General features: G+C 46.7%; 1 protein-coding gene across 1 annotated transcript; it reads left to right on the top strand.

Moving 5' to 3' along the window:
• The first annotated feature begins 5,610 nt into the window (after positions 1-5,610).
• Positions 5,611-18,542, top strand: LOC138580500 (phosphoenolpyruvate carboxykinase, cytosolic [GTP]-like). Its single transcript, XM_069651092.1, has 10 exons — positions 5,611-5,998; positions 10,974-11,247; positions 11,642-11,823; positions 13,252-13,455; positions 13,571-13,758; positions 14,484-14,646; positions 14,764-14,988; positions 15,102-15,233; positions 16,746-16,841; positions 17,140-18,542. The coding sequence occupies exons 2-10, from the start codon at positions 11,024-11,026 to the stop codon at positions 17,592-17,594; spliced, it is 1,869 nt and encodes a 622-aa protein (XP_069507193.1). The 5' UTR covers positions 5,611-5,998; positions 10,974-11,023; the 3' UTR covers positions 17,595-18,542.
• Positions 18,543-19,184: the final 642 nt, after the last annotated feature.

Genomic DNA, 19,184 nt, shown 5'->3' on the forward strand with positions numbered 1-19,184 from the left:
CTGACGGAGTCGAAGGCTTTAACAGCATCTAGTGACAGTATTGCGTATTCACCCCATCTATGATTCATTGATCTATGACATGATGCAATCTGCGGAGGTTCCACGAAGTGTTGTGTCCTGGAACATAGCCTGTCTGGTCTAAGTGGATCAGAGTGGATATTACTATCTTCAGACGGTTAGCCAGGACTGCAGTAAGTATCTTGGCATCTTGATTAATGAGGGAGATTGGCCTATAGGAGGCACACTCTACTGGGGATTTCCCTGGCTTGAGGATCGGTACAATTATTGTTTCCGACATGCTGTGTGGTAGTTGTGTTGTTTCGTATGCCTCCTGGTATGTTTCTAGCAATTTTGGGGCTATAGTGCTCTTATATGTCTTATAAAACTCTCCCAGAAGTCCATCCGGGCCCAGAGATTTGCCCGAGGGGAGCTCAGAGATCACTGTCTCGATTTCTTCTACAGTAATAGGGGCATCCAATAGTTGGGCCTGTTCAGCTGTTAGATTCGATAGTCTTATCTCTGCTAGGGCGTCTACAATGTCCTCCGCCTCCACCTCTGGGTTAGGAGCGTAGAGCCGTTCATAAAAGTCGGCGAATAGATTGTTTATATATTCCTGGTTCCTGACCTCTGTCCCTGTTTTATCTTTTAGTACGACTGTGGTATCCCTCTTGTTTTCCTGTTTGGTGAGCCATGCTAAAAGTCTGCTGGGTTTATCTCCTTCTGTGTGGAGTCTCTGTAAATATTTCCCATAATTCAGCTTCCCTAGTTTCTCTCAGAGTTCTATGCATCTTGTTCTTAACTCCAGCAGTTCCCTGCGTTCCTCTCCCGCCCTCTCTGCCCTCCGTTCCTCAATTTTTATCTGCCTTTCTAGTTTGTCCAGTTCTTCCATTTTTTTTTTTAGCCCTCCCGTTTTCCCTATTGCCGCCCCTCTAATCACTACCTTGAATGCATCCCAGAGCGTAGCATTACTTTCTACGCTACCTTCATTATGTTCAAAGTAATCTTCTATCACCTCTTGCAGATGTTCTTCCAGTTCTCCCTCCCCTAGGGTCTCAGCTCAGAGGCGCCACGTTGGTATTGGAGTTTTCCTATTGGTGTGTGCCCATGTTGCCACTATCGGAGCATGGTCTGAGAGTGTGCGTGCTTTTATGTCAATTCCTATGAATTCTGTCAAAGATTCAGTCCCCGTAAATAGGTAATCCATTTGTGTGAATGTGCCGTGGGGTGCGCTATAACGTGTATACCCTCTCCCGTTTCCATGTAACTGCCTGCAGATGTCCACCAGCTTAGTGGGGGGTGCTGGCTTCCTATGTTTGTCGTCCGACCTGTCGAGAAGCGGGTCCAGGGTGCAATTAAAATCTCCTGCCCAGATGAACGTGGCCTCCCTGTATTGAGCCAGCCTGGGCGCCAAGCCCCTGAAGAATTCTGACGCATCGTGGTTTGGGGCGTAGGTGTCAATTAGACATATTTCCCTGTTTTTCAGCATTCCGTGTACCAACACTAGTCTTCCTTCCGGATCGCTTTCCTGCTTTATTAATTGGAACGGTACTCCCAGCGCTATCCAAATTAGCGCCCCCCTTGCGTAGTTCGAGTATGTGGTGCTGTATAGTTGCCCCCCCATTTCTTGCACACCTTTGCCTGCTTTTCTGATGTTGGATGAGTCTCTTGCAGCATTTCTATCTTGACTTTCATCTTGTTCAACCAAGCATACACTCTGATTCTTTTGACGTAGGCATTGAGTCCTTCAACATTCCAGGTTGCTATCGTTATCTCATCAGGGTCCATCTATGTATTGTTTACTCAGGCTCTGCTGTCTTATAGTCTTTCTCATGTTTCTCGCCCAGTTTCCTCTCCTTTTGCTGGCTCTAGGGGCGTGCCCCTTTCCTCTTGATCTTCTATGCCTTTTCGTCTGGGGCATTTCCCCTCGGTTGGTTGCTGTGTGCTTTCCCGGTCTCCTCTCACTCGAGCTGTTCTGTGAGTGCTTAAGTTGTCCTTCCCACCGTTAGTGCCTTGTGCCAGCCGGCCAAACTTATTACTAACCAACACATAAACCAAAACTTCCAAACTAACGCCCAGCCACCCTCCCCCTGCTCGGGCCTCGCCGCTTCTCTTGCTCTGTCTGCCGAGGTGGAACAGCATCGCCACAGCGTGATGCCTCTAAACTGGCATCCGAACTTGTGAAACGTTAATTTTGGGGTTGTGGTTTTCCTTAGCCATCACAGCTGGATTGAAGCAGGTTGCTCCTTCATGCTCTGCATCTGGCTTAGTGGCCTTACTTTATGTTGACGTCTTGTTTCTAAAGTCGACGTTTCCACTCACCGGGGTTGGTTCTCGTTGTTTTTCCGGTTCCTTTGTCTCTGCTGGGGATGCCCTGCTGGTCCATCCATGTGTGAACATCTTCAGTTGAGTCAAAGAACCATGATTTCCCTTGATGGAGTACCTTAAGTTTGGCGGGGTATAGGAGCATGTATCGCACTCCTGCCGTCCTGAGGTGCTCTTTCGTCGGGCCGAATTTTGCTCTCTGTTTTTGGACCATGACTGTATAATCTGGATAGATGGTAATTTTTGTTGTAGGTGTTCCTTGTAATCACTCCCCCTTCTCTTGAGAATGATAGTATCGTCTCCCTATCCTTGAAATTCATGATCCTGGCGATCATCGCTCTTGGAGGGGCGCCTGGCTGAGGTCTTTTGGTCAGTGCTCTGTGCGCCCTCTCCATCGTGAAGCCCTGGGACAGAGTTCCTGCTCCAATCTCTTGGAGCAGCATGTTTTCAATATATTCGGTGGGATCCCTGCCTTCTTCAGCCTCCAGAAGCCCAACTATGCGAATATTGTTCCTTCGTGCTCTGCCTTCTGCGTCTTCCGCCCTTTGTTAGAGGATCTTGACCTTTTGTATCACCTCTGACATTTGTGTTTGCGTGACCGCCATATATGTGGTGTTTTGCTCCACTTGCTGCTCTGTTGTTGTTACTCTGTCCGTCAGGCTTCTGGCGTCCTGGTGGAGGAGACCCACATCTACCATGACAGTGTCCGGTTTATTTTCTAAGGATGCGATGAGGGCGCCTATCGTTGCATCCATTTTGGCCTCAAGGGACGCTTTCAAGGCGGCTATTGCTTCTAGGATCGGTCCTTCATTTGTATTTCCCACCTGTTGTGTTGTGCTTTAGGTAGCCATTGCTATGTCTGGCTGGACAGGTTGTTTGTTTACGGGTGTTTTAGTGAAGGCTTCTATGCTGGTTTGTTTAGATTTTCCCTCTGTTTTCCGATTTGGCATTATCTCTATGGAACTTGCCTTTGTACTGCTAGATGGTCAGCGGATCTGGGTCCGTCCGTGCCCTGGCCCTATCAGTCTCTCAGTATCTCGAATTCCATTCCTGGGCTTCCCCGCTATGGATTTGTAACCGTCCTCTGAGTTGTTGTGCGCCCTCTTTATCTGCAGGGGCAGCTTGTTGCGCTGAATGTTGTGCCTTGGCTTGTTTTGTACCGACCCTCCTTTAGTGCACTTCAGTAGTTCTTGTGCGGCTCTGGCCTCTCAGGCCTACAGGATGGGTGGCGGTCCCGTTTCACGTTTTGTTTGCGTAGGTTAGCTTGTAGTCAATATTGCTCCATGTGCGCCGGTTCTCGTTCATTGCATGCTCTGTTTCTCCCAGTCTATATCTGGTCTGTCTGCTGGGCGCCGTGTGGTCTGCTCCGTGTGTGCTTTCCGTTTGCCGCCAGTCCTGGCGCTACGGGTCCGTTTCCCCTTATATTGTCTGCCCCTCTCGTTTGCCTCTGCTTCTCTGAGCCTCTGGGTATGTTGTCTCCGCCGGACACGTGCGTTTCTGGTTAGCTATCTTGACCTGCCTTTATGATCCTTGCCGGTGGAGTGGCTCCGGGGGCAGATAGGGCCTGTGTGGTCGAGCTCGGGTGCGCTCTGCCCGCTAGGCTTCTTCCAACCCTCTACCTTTATGGTGTCCGCATCGACTCCCGGGCTCCCTTTCCTGGTCCGCTTCTGTGCGTCTTCGGTCAGCCGCGGGTGTTTGTGGCCAGTTAATTTAACCAGCCTTGGCTTGTTGAACTTGCAGGCGGGGTGGCTCCGGAGGGAAATGGGACCACGTGCGCCCACGCCCATGTCTGAGTGGAGCTCGGGCACGTTCTCTACACTGGGCTTTCCATCTCTGTACCTCTGTAGTGCCCGTTCTTTGGACCGCCTGTGTTCGTCTTCTGTTGCCTCTCCAGGAGGGTTCCTACTGTGCAGGGTGTTATCTGTCCCCCACCAGCCGCTCCTCGCCCATGGTTATGAAGCGCTGACTTCCTCTCCAGTGGTTCGGCCGCTTGCGCCCGCCATTTTGATTCCCGCAGACGCTGACTTCTTTCACCGTTTTCTCCTTGATTCCTGCTCCGATTTCCGTCGGGAGACTCAGCCAGTGATCTATGGATGTTCCGACGCCTGTTTCTGTTAGTTTTAGGTGCTTTTTTGTGGTTTTGCGCCAGTTTTGGCTGGATTTGCTTCAGAATCTCGAAGGCGCTTCTCGATCGTGCTTCCTACTGAATGGATGCCAAGCCACACCCCCGTGTATACAGTTACTTTGCGCAGTCAATTCCATGAATAAGCGGGGCGCGTATTTTTTACTCTGCACGCAGGCTTGCGCCGTGTCAATCTCGATGCGCAGCACTTTTGGGATTAATGCGCTCTTTTCCGTGAATCGGGCACAAAGTCTCATTTTACGATAATAGTAGGTTCAATGCAGGGGACCACCAACGTTTGACCTCGCGTGCATGGGGGGGTCGCCCTGCATGTAATTTTAAACCTGGTCAAGGCAGAGTGGAAAAGGAAAGAATATAATCGAGGTGAACTCGCTTTTACTCTTTCCATTTTCAGCTCCATCTCATGGAAAAGTAAATGCTACCTTCAAATACGCTTTGCAGATGGTGTTTACTAATAGATTCCTATGGAATCCACGTGGCCTTAACAGGTACAAAATCAAGGCTGATTCCATAGGAATCCACTTGTACGTGTGAAAATCTCATGCAGGCGTGCAAAGAAGCCCACCCACGAGATGGAGGACTAAACAGCGGAGAACCTATCTCCGCTCCATGTCCTTCCTGCATCTTGTCAGTGCTCCAAAATGAGGCGGTGCATTAAATCGACGCATAAAAACATAACACAACGCTTTTATGCCTCGTGCCGCCTCATTTAAAATGAGGCTGACTGGAGAACACATCTACAAATACTGTTATATAAGGAAGAAAAATCATTGCGATTGCTCCATACCTTTTCCACCCCTACTCTCTGAGCCCCACAGCACCCCTTTAATAACTTTAGTCAGGGTAGTGCAATGCACATGCTTGAACGGAACATACTAATTTCGCTGACTGGTCGCATGTTTTCTTTTCTCTTCTCCGCCGTCACACACTGTACTTTATACAGTGCACAGGGAACCTGTCTAAGTAAATAGGCCTGTTGTTCTACTCTGTTATGTGCTCAGTAACGTGTTGCTGGAGGCCTAGAGACAGTGACGTCCCATCGGCTCCGATCCATCCTCTCACGGAGACAGTAGCCAGTCCCTACTTTCATCAGACGGCATGTAGGTCAAAAGTCAACTAGGCAGCGGATTGCACAAATGTTCCACATTGTACGCATCAGCACGAAGGAAAAGAACACATCCTCCACCGGGAGTTCTGTGAATCAATTATCTGATCAAACCTTGCCCTCCGAGGCTTTATTTTTTGACAAATCCTTTCTCGCTGCAGTTGTTTGTGGGCCAAGTTCCAAGGGGGCGAGTCCACGCCTGATGTCGTCAGGGACGAGCCTCCACCACTTACCTGTGGGGGCGGGGCAGGGGCTCCAACCCTCCAGGACTATTTAAGAGCATCGCAGCACCTGCAGTTAACCAAGACTTCAAGAGCCAAGGAAGACTCTCGGAATCCAGGAAGACTTCAGAGAGAGCCCTTGAAGAATTCGACGACACGAAAAAGACAGAAACGCAGATTTATTCTCTGCATCTCAAGAGAAGCAAAGTAAGTACAATTCTGCTATTTAGAACGCTTCGTTATTTTAGAATACACTTTAATATTTGAGTTATGCGTGTTATTGTTTAGCTTGCTCATTGTTTTTTGTTTTAAAGGAATTAAAGGATAAGCCCAGAAAATGCAATGTATGTTGAAATAATTCATGTTCAGTACCTAATATGTTTTAGACCGGTCATGTGGTAGATGCGTGTGTGTTTTCTGCACCCGCATATTCGCCTCGAGAGATCCAATCAGATTAGCAAAGCTTGCAGGCAGAAAGACACTCTAGTTTATTGGAAGTCCGGGTAGGAGGTCCTCACACCACAAGGTTTAATAGGCAAAATATTATTTCACCATTTGTATAGTGCCCGCTACAAATGTACCTGTCTCTAGGTGCTAAATGATACATATCATTAGCCAATTAACGTATACTCTCTTTGCCAACTCACAAAGGTTTATAGGAGGAGCCAACTTTGCTAGGACTGGTACAAGACTTCCAATGTATAGATAATTCCATGCAGCAGGTGTTCAGCCCAATGAGAAGTCTTATTTGTGCCACCAAGGCACCCCAAGGTGAATGTGTTCTCCCTCATTGGTAACCCAGAGGCTTACATTTGTCTATAGGATGGAGAGCTAATCAGGACCACTTCTATTTGTATGAGGAAACATTAGCAGCCACTCTATCCCTTTTAGGCTCTCTATCCGGAGCGCATGTCACTTGATCTTGCACCTCATTTTCAAGTCCACTTGTTCAACTTGTCTGATTCACCAGAAGTAAGGACATGTGCTGACTTGAACGCCCAACTGTGCAGAAAGGAAGACACCAGAAGACAGGCCTTCTCTGTATTTGCCCCAAGACTATGGAACCTCCTTGCGCTCCACATCCGACTCAACCCCTCGCTTCTACAGTTTAGGAAGGAGCTCAAAACCCTCCTCTTCAAGCAATGGCTCCTCCCTACTGTCCACTCCCAACCATACCAGAATCGGGGTGATCTGATCCCCACTGATTCCTTCCCTTGTTACTTGTCGACCCATTGCTGACTATTGCCCTCTCTCCCCAGTTATTAGATCCCCACTCCCATGTTTCTCTAATCCCTAAACTTGTTCTTCCCCATTGATTGTAAAGTGTTCCATTGCTTCCTGAAGCGAGGTCCACGCCCACTAAATACCTGAATAATAATAATAATAATAATAACTTTAAAACCCTACATTCAACCCTTTTCTACAGCCAGACACAGAACCCAAGAGTAATCAATGTGGGTTTGGCGAGAGTCTTGGGTGAAGGCTCAGAGTGTGATTGAGGAACAAGGTTTGGTGCATGTTTAAGGCTCAGGGTTTGCAAACAGGGCCTTAGGTTTGCTTAGAAACATCCCTCTTGGTAATCTTGTGCAAGCACATGTTATGTCCCAGGGCCCGATTCTCATCATGGCGCACGTTTAGCACGATTCACTGCGCCATTTCATGACGCCCAGGCACCACTGCTATTCTGAAGTGGGCCTGGGCGTCATCGGAAAGCACGACAGTGCTTTCGTTAATATCCACCTGTTTCCTTTGTAAACAGGCGGATGAAGATCTCGGCAGCAGTTTCGCTAAATAACGAGCAAATCGTTGTTTAACGAAACTGCTGCCGAGAATGAAAACAAAAGCACATGCTGGCTGGAGCCCTGCCAGAGGAATGACAGCTGTGGCAGCCTGCCGGTTTTATTGATTTTAAAAGCATTCTTCTGCATAATTGGCCCAGATTAATGGACAGCAGTGCACAGGAGTGCAAAGAGATAAGCTGTGGGCCTTTTTGAAAGTCGTGGGGGAAAGTGGAAAATCAAAACAAACCCACGTGCTGCCTGGAGCCCTGCAGCCTGCCGGTTTTTCTGCATTTTAATGCATTTTTTCCATTATTGGGCCATAATTTCTCACCCACCTCACAAACCAAACAAATTGCTTCTTGTGGCACTCCTCTGTACGGCACCATTTGTGTGCCGTACTTCAGTGCCAATTTCGAGCACTGGCAATATTGGAGGAGTGCCACAAGAATAACCATGCAAAGGCATGATTAACGAGAGTACCGGTTGCTAGGTCGGTTTCCAGCCCTTCCTAGCAACCGGCACCCTTATTCCAAAAGGGGCGCAATGATTCCGACTTCGGAATATTGCACCACCTTTAGATTAGGGTGTAATTACCGAAAATGTCATTAGCCCTTTTAACGACATTTTCGGCAATTACCACCCAGTTGAGAATCGGACCCCTAGTGTGTCAGATACTCAGCTGTGACTAAACAGAAGCTGCAGGTTATGGGCCATACAAATGCTTAATCTGTTTAGGGGGACGGCAAGATGTCTTGGGCTGCAATGGAAGTGTCCCCTTTGCTCAGCAATTCTTTTAAATGGATCATTTACAGAAAGGCCGATTTTCTATATAACCCTGACTAATGACGTCTACTGAAGGTGCTGCCAGCGCTGGCAGATAAGTCGGAATGGTGGCACGAGGATGGATGCCAATGCCCTGCATCCCACAATTAGACCAAGCTGGGAAAAGCAGGTTTAGAACTTGCATCTCATGGTTTCACAAAAACAGTTTTGCCACTAAACCGTACGGTGCAGCAGGTGGTCCTTGTGTCATTCCACTGGCAAGGAAGGGCGGGACAACATGGAGGGATAGAAAGAGCCGAAGCAGGCGGCAGGGAGGGATGGCACTGCTGTTTAACCTCTATCCTTTGAAATCATATTTCCCGATTAGAATGCTTCACAGAAGGTTCTGTCAAACTCGATGGCCTTCCATATAGATCTTCCGGTATCACCTAGGAGCTCTGAGGTGCAGCATGCAGCGCGCAGCACATTCTGAACATCCATGCACATTAATGCACTATCCCTTCAGGGCAGGCAAAAGCATGCACCACCAGATGGGTGGCAAAGAAGACCTTAAAGTGCCCCTGAGGCACATGGAACCCTGTGGGCAGTGTGGATCAGAAGGGGTCTGAATAACCCATTCTTTGCCCTGTGGTGGTCAATCCGGCAGTGCCGCTGTCGATGGTGTAGGTCCTCTCCCTGCCAGCAGAGAGAGTCACACCAAGCAGATTGTGTAGTATTGATTCCTTGAACTCTTAATGTCAAAGAACAATGTTGCACATATAACACATACCATACCTGGCAAAACTAAATCTGAAGCACCCACATGACTCTTATAATGTTCCATCACAGTACACAGCTTTTGAATAGGGCACAAGCGTTTCTATCTATTTTCCTCCTGTGGGGTGTTTCACATCATACTTATTATATAGTGTCTCCTGCGGTGTTGATATCTTTGGTGTTAAAAGGGACCCAACAATCAGAGATGACTCCTCTGGTCTCTTTCCTTCAAATTCTACATGAATGTACCCATAGGCGGTAAGGCAACTATTGCAGCCAATCACAATGAGGCCAGATTTAACCATGATTGCATTCAAAATACAGCTAAGCTCTTTGAAGTGGCCACATTGTGATATGTGGTGATATACAAACATCTAAATACATTTGTTATGTTATGGTATAATGCTTTGCTACTGCACCAATCACCACCTAAGTGGTCTTACTGTGCCAGCACCTTGCCCGCAAAAATGGCATGTTGTGCCTCTGCTCTGGGTAACTATCTACCAAATGCGTCAGGGACCACGCTATCTGCAACTCTCTCTTACTAAATACTCTCCCTCTAGACCTCTGCACTCCTCCGGCACCAACTGTCTGTGTGTAAAGCGTTTCGCTAAACAGAAGGCAGGAGGCCGATCACTTTTTTTCCTGTTGCCTTCCTCTTACTGAAAAACCTCGCCCTTCCTCTCTGCCTTGAGCAGGTCTTCCTCAAATTGTGGAGGGTCCTTAAGACTTTGCTCTTCAGCTCCTGCTTCCCTTCTTCCCTCCTCTGCTAATCTCTCAGTCGCTGTGATTGGTGACCAGTGCCCTTATGCATCCTCGGGGTCCTGTCCTCCCATACCCAATCGCTTCAACCTCTGCCTACCTCGCAGCACTTGCCTCAGCACCCACCGGCCTTCGTCCTGTAGGCTTGCACTATCTACCCAATACAGCTCTAGGCTGCATAGCACTTTATATTAGGCACTTCATCTGCTGTTCACACACGAGCATGGACATTCCAGCACCTACCACCCCCACTCCCACTGCCCCTCTTCTCGCTGCACTTGCACGTTCTGAATACTCACATGGCAGAGTAGGTTCGTCTTTATCATCCACTGTATTATTCTTTTCAATCCCATGTTCCCTCCCTGTTGGCCAGTGGTTGCTTTCAAAAAGAAGTAACTAACTGTATAAGCGCCTAACACATGCACAATAAATAAATAACACCATCCCATTGCCTGTGGAGGGAAAAGAACGAAACCTGGGTCACAAGTGTGGCTAGGGCTGAGAGAAGCAGGAATAGCATGGGGCGCACAGAACTATCACTTCAAGAAGGTGTGATAGGATTGAGATAGAGGGAATATGGTGGTATAAGTAGCGGTGCTTGTTGGGAGTGGATCAGACACAGACCTGTTATAGAAAGGGGACAACAAGAATACTCCTGGTATGAGCATTTTGCAGCGATGGAGGTTTCTAGCACCTTGGAAAAAGTAGTAGAATTAGTGGAATAAAAATTGTGTGGAGATGGTGATGAGCCTGGAAAGGCTCTTAAGGTGCAGCGCTCCACCTGTAGTACCCAATAGGATCCTGAGTCATGCAGAATTCAGGATCAGTGATTTCTCCAGGCTTTAACATTGAGGGTGAGTTTGATGGCATTCGTCCTGTGTGCTTTATGAAGGCCAGCCCTACGGGCCACATACCGGGACCCCACTTACCGGGACACCATCTGCTTTTGCAAATATCACATATTTCCCAACTATAATAAAAAATGTGTCTTTAATGATTGTCTCATTGTCATTCAATGAGAGATTATACAGTGCATTATCATAACAGAACCCAAATTGTGGCGCCATTGTTACAACATTTTCTGAACTCTTGAATTCCAGGTTGCTTTGCTCCTGTCCAATCACTGAGAGCATCTTCCACCCCTGCTAAAATGCCCCCCCTGCAGCAGAGTGAGCTGAAGATCACAGGCAAGATGGTCCAGGCAGACCTGAACAGCTTGAGCCCGGAAGTGAGGGCCTTTGTTGTGGCAAACGCCAAGGTATGCCAGCCCGAGAAAATCCACATCTGTGACGGGTCCGAAGAGGAGAACGACAGAATCCTAGAACTTATGGAGGAGCAGGGCATGGTCAAGAGGCTGAGCAAGTATGAGAACTGGTAAGGGATGGACATGCTCTCTTTGCACATTTGCACTCTTTGGAAATGTGCCTGTTTACTTAAGTATGTTATTCAGTGTTGAGGTGGCTCTGAGACCTTGGAGAGGTGTCCATTCAAGGCAATAGAAGTTATAATGATACGTCAGAAACCGTGAGAGGATAAAAAAGGGGAAGTGATAAAGCCTCGTTAAAGACATTGCAGCACTGAACTGTATGGACAGGGCTTCCAATTGCATGAACTTTGAATTCTTCTGCAATACAAACACATTTCACAGAACACCCTGGAACGCTCTCTGCTACACTTGTGCCCCATCTGATAGCAAATGTGGCTTGGCAATTGCACAGTATTTGTTCTAGTGTGCTGACACAGTCTCTACCATTTCACCTCTCGATAGCTGGCTGGCTCTGACTGACCCCCGGGATGTGGCACGGATAGAAAGCAGGACAGTGATCATTACTCAAGAGCAAAGGGACACCGTCCCGAGATGCAAAACTGGAACCAGTCAGCTTGGGCGCTGGATGTCGGAGGGGGACTTCAATAAAGCATTTAAAGCCAGGTTTCCTGGATGCATGAAAGGTAAGGGCCAAAAAAAGGTTTGTGAAAGGCATGTTCCCAACGACTGTCACCAAAGTCAACTGTTGTGCTCTTGGTTGATCTATTGGCTCACTCACATTTTTCGCTGGTGAAGATCTTTGACTTCCTGGGACATGTTTGCTTTAATCACCTGATCCCTTAGGTGGACAGTCAACCATACAAAAGTAATTGTTATAGGACAGGATGATATCAATCGGCCTGTGCTCGGCTATCGCTGGTTTCATTGAGGCCAACAGTCACTCAGACCCTAAGAGTGAAGCTCAAAAGGGGAGTTTACAAGCTGTCAACATGCTTTTGAATGCTCCCCAGTCGCCTGCATTTCAAACCTGCACATGATGATCAAGACATCATGCATTATCATGTACTCTATATCTCTACACCTTTCAAAACAAAGGAGATTTTAAGTCAAAGCCAGGTCAGCGTCCCACCCTCTCATCAAAAAGTAGAGAAAGACGAACTGCTTTTAGCACAACCAAGGGCTAGGACATTTAGATTAGATACAAAGTAATATTGGGAATGTAAGATGTAACTATGGGGGTCAGATAAGGATTGTGAGCAAGACTGTGTGTGTGCTCGAGTGTGTGTCAATGGACATGCAAGAGTGATACATCTACTAAAAGAACTAATGATATGTGGGGTAAAATAACCATGACTTTGTGTATCTGACAAGTAGAGATATTGCTAAACAGATAGAGTGATAGGTTGGTGGTGGATATATTGCATCGTTATGGGTACGCAATAGGCCTCATTACGAGGACGGCAGTAACTTGCCCGTACTAATGGCGGGTTGCCGCCATCCTCGTAACACCGAATCTGCCACCTGACTTCCCGATGCCAGTGGGACATTACAAGTCCCGGTGGAGCGGGAAGTCAGGTGGCGAATTTGGGATGTCCCAGATGCCGTTAAGTCCCGTAGGACTCCACGGGAATGGGGACTCAGAATCACTGGCACCATTGCTAACGGTGCCGGTGCTTCTGTGACAACTCTGCTTTCCAGGGTAGTTGCGCCCGGCAAGTCAGACCTGCCTGGCGCAGTGGCCCTGGAAAGCAGAGTTGTAGTCTGCCGGTCTGGAAAGGGTGCCAGTACTTTGCTACCAGCACCCTTATTTCTGGACCGCCAGACTTGTAATGACGCCCGATGTGTAGATGCCCGTCATCTTCTACATAATGCCTTAAATGGACTAGAGAGGTTGATTGGTTGATGGATCTACAGGGCTATATATAGACACTTAGAGAAAGTCGGGTTTTTCCTGGTGACAAGCTGCTCCTCTCTTCGAGCCATGGATGTTCAGGATGAATGGACCCTCACAATGAGACTTGAAAGTATTATGTCTGTTAAAGTTAAATTCATGTTTTCATTGAGTTTTCTCAATGCCAAATTTCCTTCATTTGAAATCCTTTGTTTTGTAGGTCGCACCATGTACGTCATCCCCTTCAGCATGGGACCCATTGGATCCCCACTCTCCAAGATTGGTATTGAGCTCACGGATTCTCCCTATGTCGTGGCCAGCATGAGGATCATGACGCGCATGGGCACGGAGGTTTTACGAGCCCTGGGCAGCGGCGAGTTTGTGAAATGTCTCCATTCAGTCGGCTGCCCCTTACCGCTGGAAAGTACGTTAATGGGTTAATGGCAGAGCCGGGTAGCTGTTCCTCTCCTCTTGTAGCCACGCTTGCCCATGTCAATGAGTGCGGTCTCAGTAGTAATGCATTTATTTTGTTTTCACAGAACCCTTGGTGAACAACTGGCCATGCAACCCTGACCTGACGCTCATTGCACACATTCCTGACCGCAAAGAGATTGTTTCCTTTGGCAGCGGCTATGGTGGAAACTCCTTGCTGGGGAAAAAGTGCTTTGCTCTGAGGATTGCCAGCAGAATTGCCAAGGAAGAGGGATGGCTGGCTGAACACATGCTGGTAAGACATTTTTGTTTAGCAAACAAAACTAATAGAGTGCCATGTACATTGAAAACGCCAACAAATTATAGGGAATATGTCAATGTTCTTTCTTTTCCATCATTTCAGATGTGAAGTGGGTCTTTAGATATCTAATGGTCCTTAGGAAAGTAGAAGAGGTTAACATGGCCTAACAATAAAGTACTATGAGAACCAGATAAGCAGCCACTTTGTGGGGACAGGAAATTAGTAGAAGGGGAAACAGAAGGGCACAGAACAGGAAATGGGGACCCAGGCAATAGAGAGTACAGGAAATAGAACGCATGGCAGGGGAGCAGAACAGGAAATGGGCATTCAGAAAATGAAGGGCACAGGAAATAGAATGTGTGTGGGTGGAGCTGATCAGGAAATGAGCATGCAGGCAATCGAACGCACAGGATGTAGAACTTTGGGAGGAAAGAAGAACAGAAAGCGAATATGCAAGGAGTATGTGTCGAACATGGATGTAACATTTTTAAGGATCATTTCTAAAATCAAACATCGTTTGCCCCAAAATTATTCCCATGTTGGACATAAAGAATATAGAGATATATTATTTTAAATGTTTTTTGTCATTCGGCGGGAAGGTTTGACAAAGACGCTCTGCTCCTTTTTTGAAAAGAGGCTACTAGAGAAATATTTTTATTTTGCTGTAATACAACTATGGCCTCTTGGAAGCAAACAAATATCTATTTTTGTTATGACAGATATTGGGCATCACAAACCCTCAAGGTGAGAAGAAGTATTTTGCAGCCGCCTTTCCAAGTGCCTGTGGGAAAACCAACCTGGCGATGATGAACCCATCTTTGCCCCGGTGGAAAATCGAGTGCGTGGGAGATGATATTGCCTGGATGAAGTTTGATGATAAAGGTAACCGGTCTATATCAAAGGCTGCGGCTTATGTTTGTGGAATGGTCTTAGGATGACTCATCACACCCAGTGCAAGTCTTTATTTCTTTTCTGATCCCTCATGGTATTGTGTTGCAGGAAACCTCAGGGCGATTAATCCAGAGAATGGATTTTTTGGTGTTGCTCCTGGCACGTCAATCAAGACAAACCCCAATGCCATGAAGACGATCGAGAGGAACACAATCTTCACCAATGTTGGGGAGACTAGTGATGGTGGCATCTACTGGGAGGGTATCGGGGAGACCCTGGAACCCGGGGAGATCCTGACTTCATGGAAGAACAAGGAATGGACTCAGGATAGTGGTAAGGTGGCGCGTGCTGCGATAGTAGATCATTCTTGCCATGGTCTGCTCACTCTTTTCAGTCTACTGTGTATTATCAGCCGTTCTTACACCTTCCCATATCCTCCCTCTTAGATGAGCCTTGTGCACACCCAAATTCCAGGTTTTGCACTCCTGCCAGCCAGTGCCCCATCATTGACCCAGCATGGGAATCTCCAGAAGGCGTACCCATAGAGGGCATCATATTTGGAGGACGAAGACCCAAAGGTAACAGTAATGAAAAATATAAAGAGAACCAAACACTCCGTGCTGTTTCTGCAATTAACATACACGTAGTAATTATGTAATCATGCATTTCTTTGATCTTACACAATGATTCTGCATCCTGCATCACTTCCCACACCTTATCTCCCCAATGGTTGGAAAATCCTATGCCTCATATTCCAAATCACACTCCTTGCGTCATACGTTACCCACAGCGATATGTGCAATGCTATGTTGCTTCCTAGCTAAGGTTGTGCTATATCAACACCCAAATACAAGTACAATGATCGCCCACTGACCTTCCCAGAGATGCAGAGGATGATAAGGAAATCCAGAGACGGTGAAACAGGCCAACAGACAGCTCGGTCTGGGGCAGTCCCTCACAGGTCAGGCTGGTTTTACAGAGGCACTAGCTGGAAGTGAAATCATGAAATGTCCCAGCATGCCAGTCTGCCAGGAGCACACGATGTAAGGTGGCTTCCAACATTCACAATGGTTATGTCAAGGTGAATGTCCACTGACCATCTTGGTCCTCCCTCAGTCTCCTGACAAGTCTTTTCTCCCTTTGCTAGAACCACACCTTCAGTGCAGTTTGAAAGATTCCTGTGCTGCAATATTTCATCCAGGAAATTAAATACCTCTATCTCTCCCCACTTTCCTCCACTACTCAGAAGAACTAAGCCAGCACAGATCTGTCGGCTCCCTCTTATTAGCTCTGCTAAGATAGGGCTCACAAGACGTCCCAGAAATGGCAAGATCTGAGTTCTGTGCCAGTCGCAGGCTGTCTAGGCTTTCTGCTCGCAAGCTACAGGCCCCTTTGCTTCGACTGTATCTTTGATTGTGCTTCCCGCTGAATCTCGATGAATTTTTCCGAGGGAACCCCGTATCTCCTTAACACTGTCGACCTAATGGCACCCTTGCATCCCTGTAACCAGGACCCATTGATGTTAGTAGTTCATAAGCATGGATTTGTGCCACTCTACGTGAAGTGATCAAGGCATGTAATGGGCCTACTTAGTTGGCTGACTACTGTTTCTTTGCCCCACAACAACACAATGTGAAATTTAGGATGTTCGGTTCCGTAGGGGGCAGGTCCGGTCAACATTTTTAGATATCCGACTTTTACCTACATAAAAAATGACTGTCCACTTCCAATCCAAAACAGAAGCACTCCCTTTTAAATTGGCATTTAACCCCTCCCCCTGTGTCTGAAATATGGGACTTGCCTGTCCCTCACATCCAGAGTTATGTCACATGAACAACTTTACCCGCTCACCAGGGGCAGTGCCCTTGGACTACTAGGGGAATTACCCTCAAGTTACCAGTGGCAGTATCCAAAGCTACTTTGGAGAAATTTTGACTTGGAATAAGGCTTCTCTGTGTAATATTTCAGTGCATTAAATAATAGTCATTAGATGGTAACGGCAGAGCCTGTGTTCGTTGTACGGAAGGCAATATGATGGAGTCATTTCATCGCTCAGAACCTTTCTGAACGTACTCTCTTGTGATCTGCAGGTGTCCCTCTGGTGTATGAAGCTCTGAACTGGCAGCACGGTGTGTTTGTAGGGGCCGCCATGAGGTCTGAATCCACAGCAGCTGCAGAGCACAAAGGTAAGTCAGGATTCAAGTGCACACTATGAAATATACCAGAGTAGCTCTCCGATGTGACAGCGGCATCATATCATCAGAGAAAATGCCCTCATATTCAACTTACCTTTCCCCAGCCCTACCATTCTTTATACACCTCAGTGTCCTCATCAGGTGGTGCATCTTAGCCACACTGGTCTGCCTTGTGGTATCCTTATCTTTGGAGGAAAATGTTTACTAAAGAGGTTTGCAGACATCAGAGTAAACCTTTAAAACTTAAATAATACAATTGACTTGTGATCCCATGTTCCTCTATTTGCAGGCAAAGTTATCATGCATGATCCTTTTGCCATGAGGCCTTTCTTCGGCTACAACTTCGGTCGCTACCTTGCCCATTGGCTGAGTATGGAGCACTTTCCCGCTGCCAAACTGCCCAAGATCTTCCACGTCAACTGGTTCCGCAAAGATGCCGAAGGCAACTTCCTCTGGCCCGGCTATGGGGAGAACTCCCGCGTGTTGGAGTGGATGTTCAGAAGGATCAACGGTGAAGAGTGTGCAAAGCACACTCCCATTGGCTATGTGCCAACTGCAAAAGACCTCAACCTAAAGGGATTGGGGGACGTCAACATGGCAGAGCTGTTCCACCTGTCCAGAGAGTTCTGGGAGGATGAGGTGGAAGACATCAAGAAATACTTCGATGAACAAGTGAACGCCGACCTCCCGTATGAAATAGAGAGGGAGCTTCTGGAACTGGAGAACAGAATTAAGCAGTTATGACTTTTAGATCAAAGAGAGACTTATTAATCATTCTATGAAAAGAAGTTAATAGTAACTCAGACTTTTCCAGCCCCAGGAAGCAGATAAATGTCCGGGTTTACTTACTAGTGCGTTGCGGCTGATCTAGTCTGTGTACTTGATTTGCCTACTCAGGAGATGCACTGAGTTAGAGTTGAGTGGATGCCATTAGCATGGCATCTTCACTACTTACGAGGATTGTTTAAGTGTGTCTACATCATAGGCTATATGGTGCTGTGTAACTGGGGCCAATGGCGTACTAGACTTCCCTTGTGAAATCGCCTGCATTGATCAATTTCCAAACACCTCTGCCTCGGTTCAGGCAGTTCCTATGAGGATTTGTGTTAACGAAATGAAGGGAAACACAAAAACTGCAGCTTTTCACCATCTCCCTTTGTGGGATGTAGTAAATGCTTCCGGATCACTGAATCCTGAAATAATATAAGAATGGATTGAGTTCTGCAAGCTGCAGGAGATGATTGGCTTAAACTGTATTCTGTGTAGCCAATGAGCAATTGCAAGATGATAGAGGAAAGAATGTATGACTGAACCGGATAGGTCTGTGTTCTCAGTCATATTTAAAATGCGTAAGCGTGTGCGTATATGTATATTTAGATATATATTTGATAACTATTTCTCCAGAGATTGTTTTATTTTATTTAAAAGAAAAGTCAGGGTATTCCATTTACGTTGACTTGTAAGTATTTAATTTCTACCGACATTCAAAGATTTTTCTACCACTGTTCTATTATAATTATTAAATAATATGTTAAGAGTCTTTTGAATGCGTCTCATCTCTGAAACTGTATCGCAACAGCCTTAATGAGATACAAGTCTAGGAGTGCGGGTGGAGCCTGTAAATTCAACTTGGTTCCCTGTATAAGGCATCAAAGTTGTAATGCAACTATAAAGCACCAAATATTTTGACAATTGAAGATTGTGCTCGCTGTTTATATATATAGCAAATCTTTACCAGTTTGAACTATGACAAGCTATCAAATGACCCCATGCACACTTAGCAGACCATTGGCAGTTTCCGTTATGGCCTGTTGGCAAATCATGGCTAGTTTCTTGTGTGCCACCTAGCGCATCATTGCATGTTCACATTATGCCCATATGCCCACATATGCCCTCAATTTCTAGTTTCCATTAGGCCCCACGTCATGAAGTGCAGATACATTTTGGCAGTATTTCTACCGAAATCCCAAGGAGATCCTACCAAAATCGTGTATTGTTGCAGCCATTATGTATTAATAATTGCTCTTTAGTAATTGTTCTTTATAACGTGCTTAATACCAGAGATAGGTTTCGAAGCGTGCGCTGCGTTGTCTTGCTTCCAAGACAAATGCGCTGCCCCTGAGCTATGAATGGTGTCATGGCACTGCTAATCCCCATTCTTCCAGTTCATTTGACTTCTTAGGGAATTTTTCCAATTTATGACAGGCAGTAATTCTGTCCATGGTAAATCTTTCACTTTCCATGTCAAAATGGAGAATTTACCTCCCTCAGTACGCTGGAGGTATATCCTCTAGTTGAAAGTCAAATGTACACATTTGCGTTGCAATAAAAATT

This window comes from Ambystoma mexicanum, chromosome 3p, assembly GCF_040938575.1.
Source record: "Ambystoma mexicanum isolate Mex_15411 chromosome 3p, UKY_AmexF1_1, whole genome shotgun sequence".
NCBI lineage: Eukaryota > Metazoa > Chordata > Amphibia > Caudata > Ambystomatidae > Ambystoma > Ambystoma mexicanum.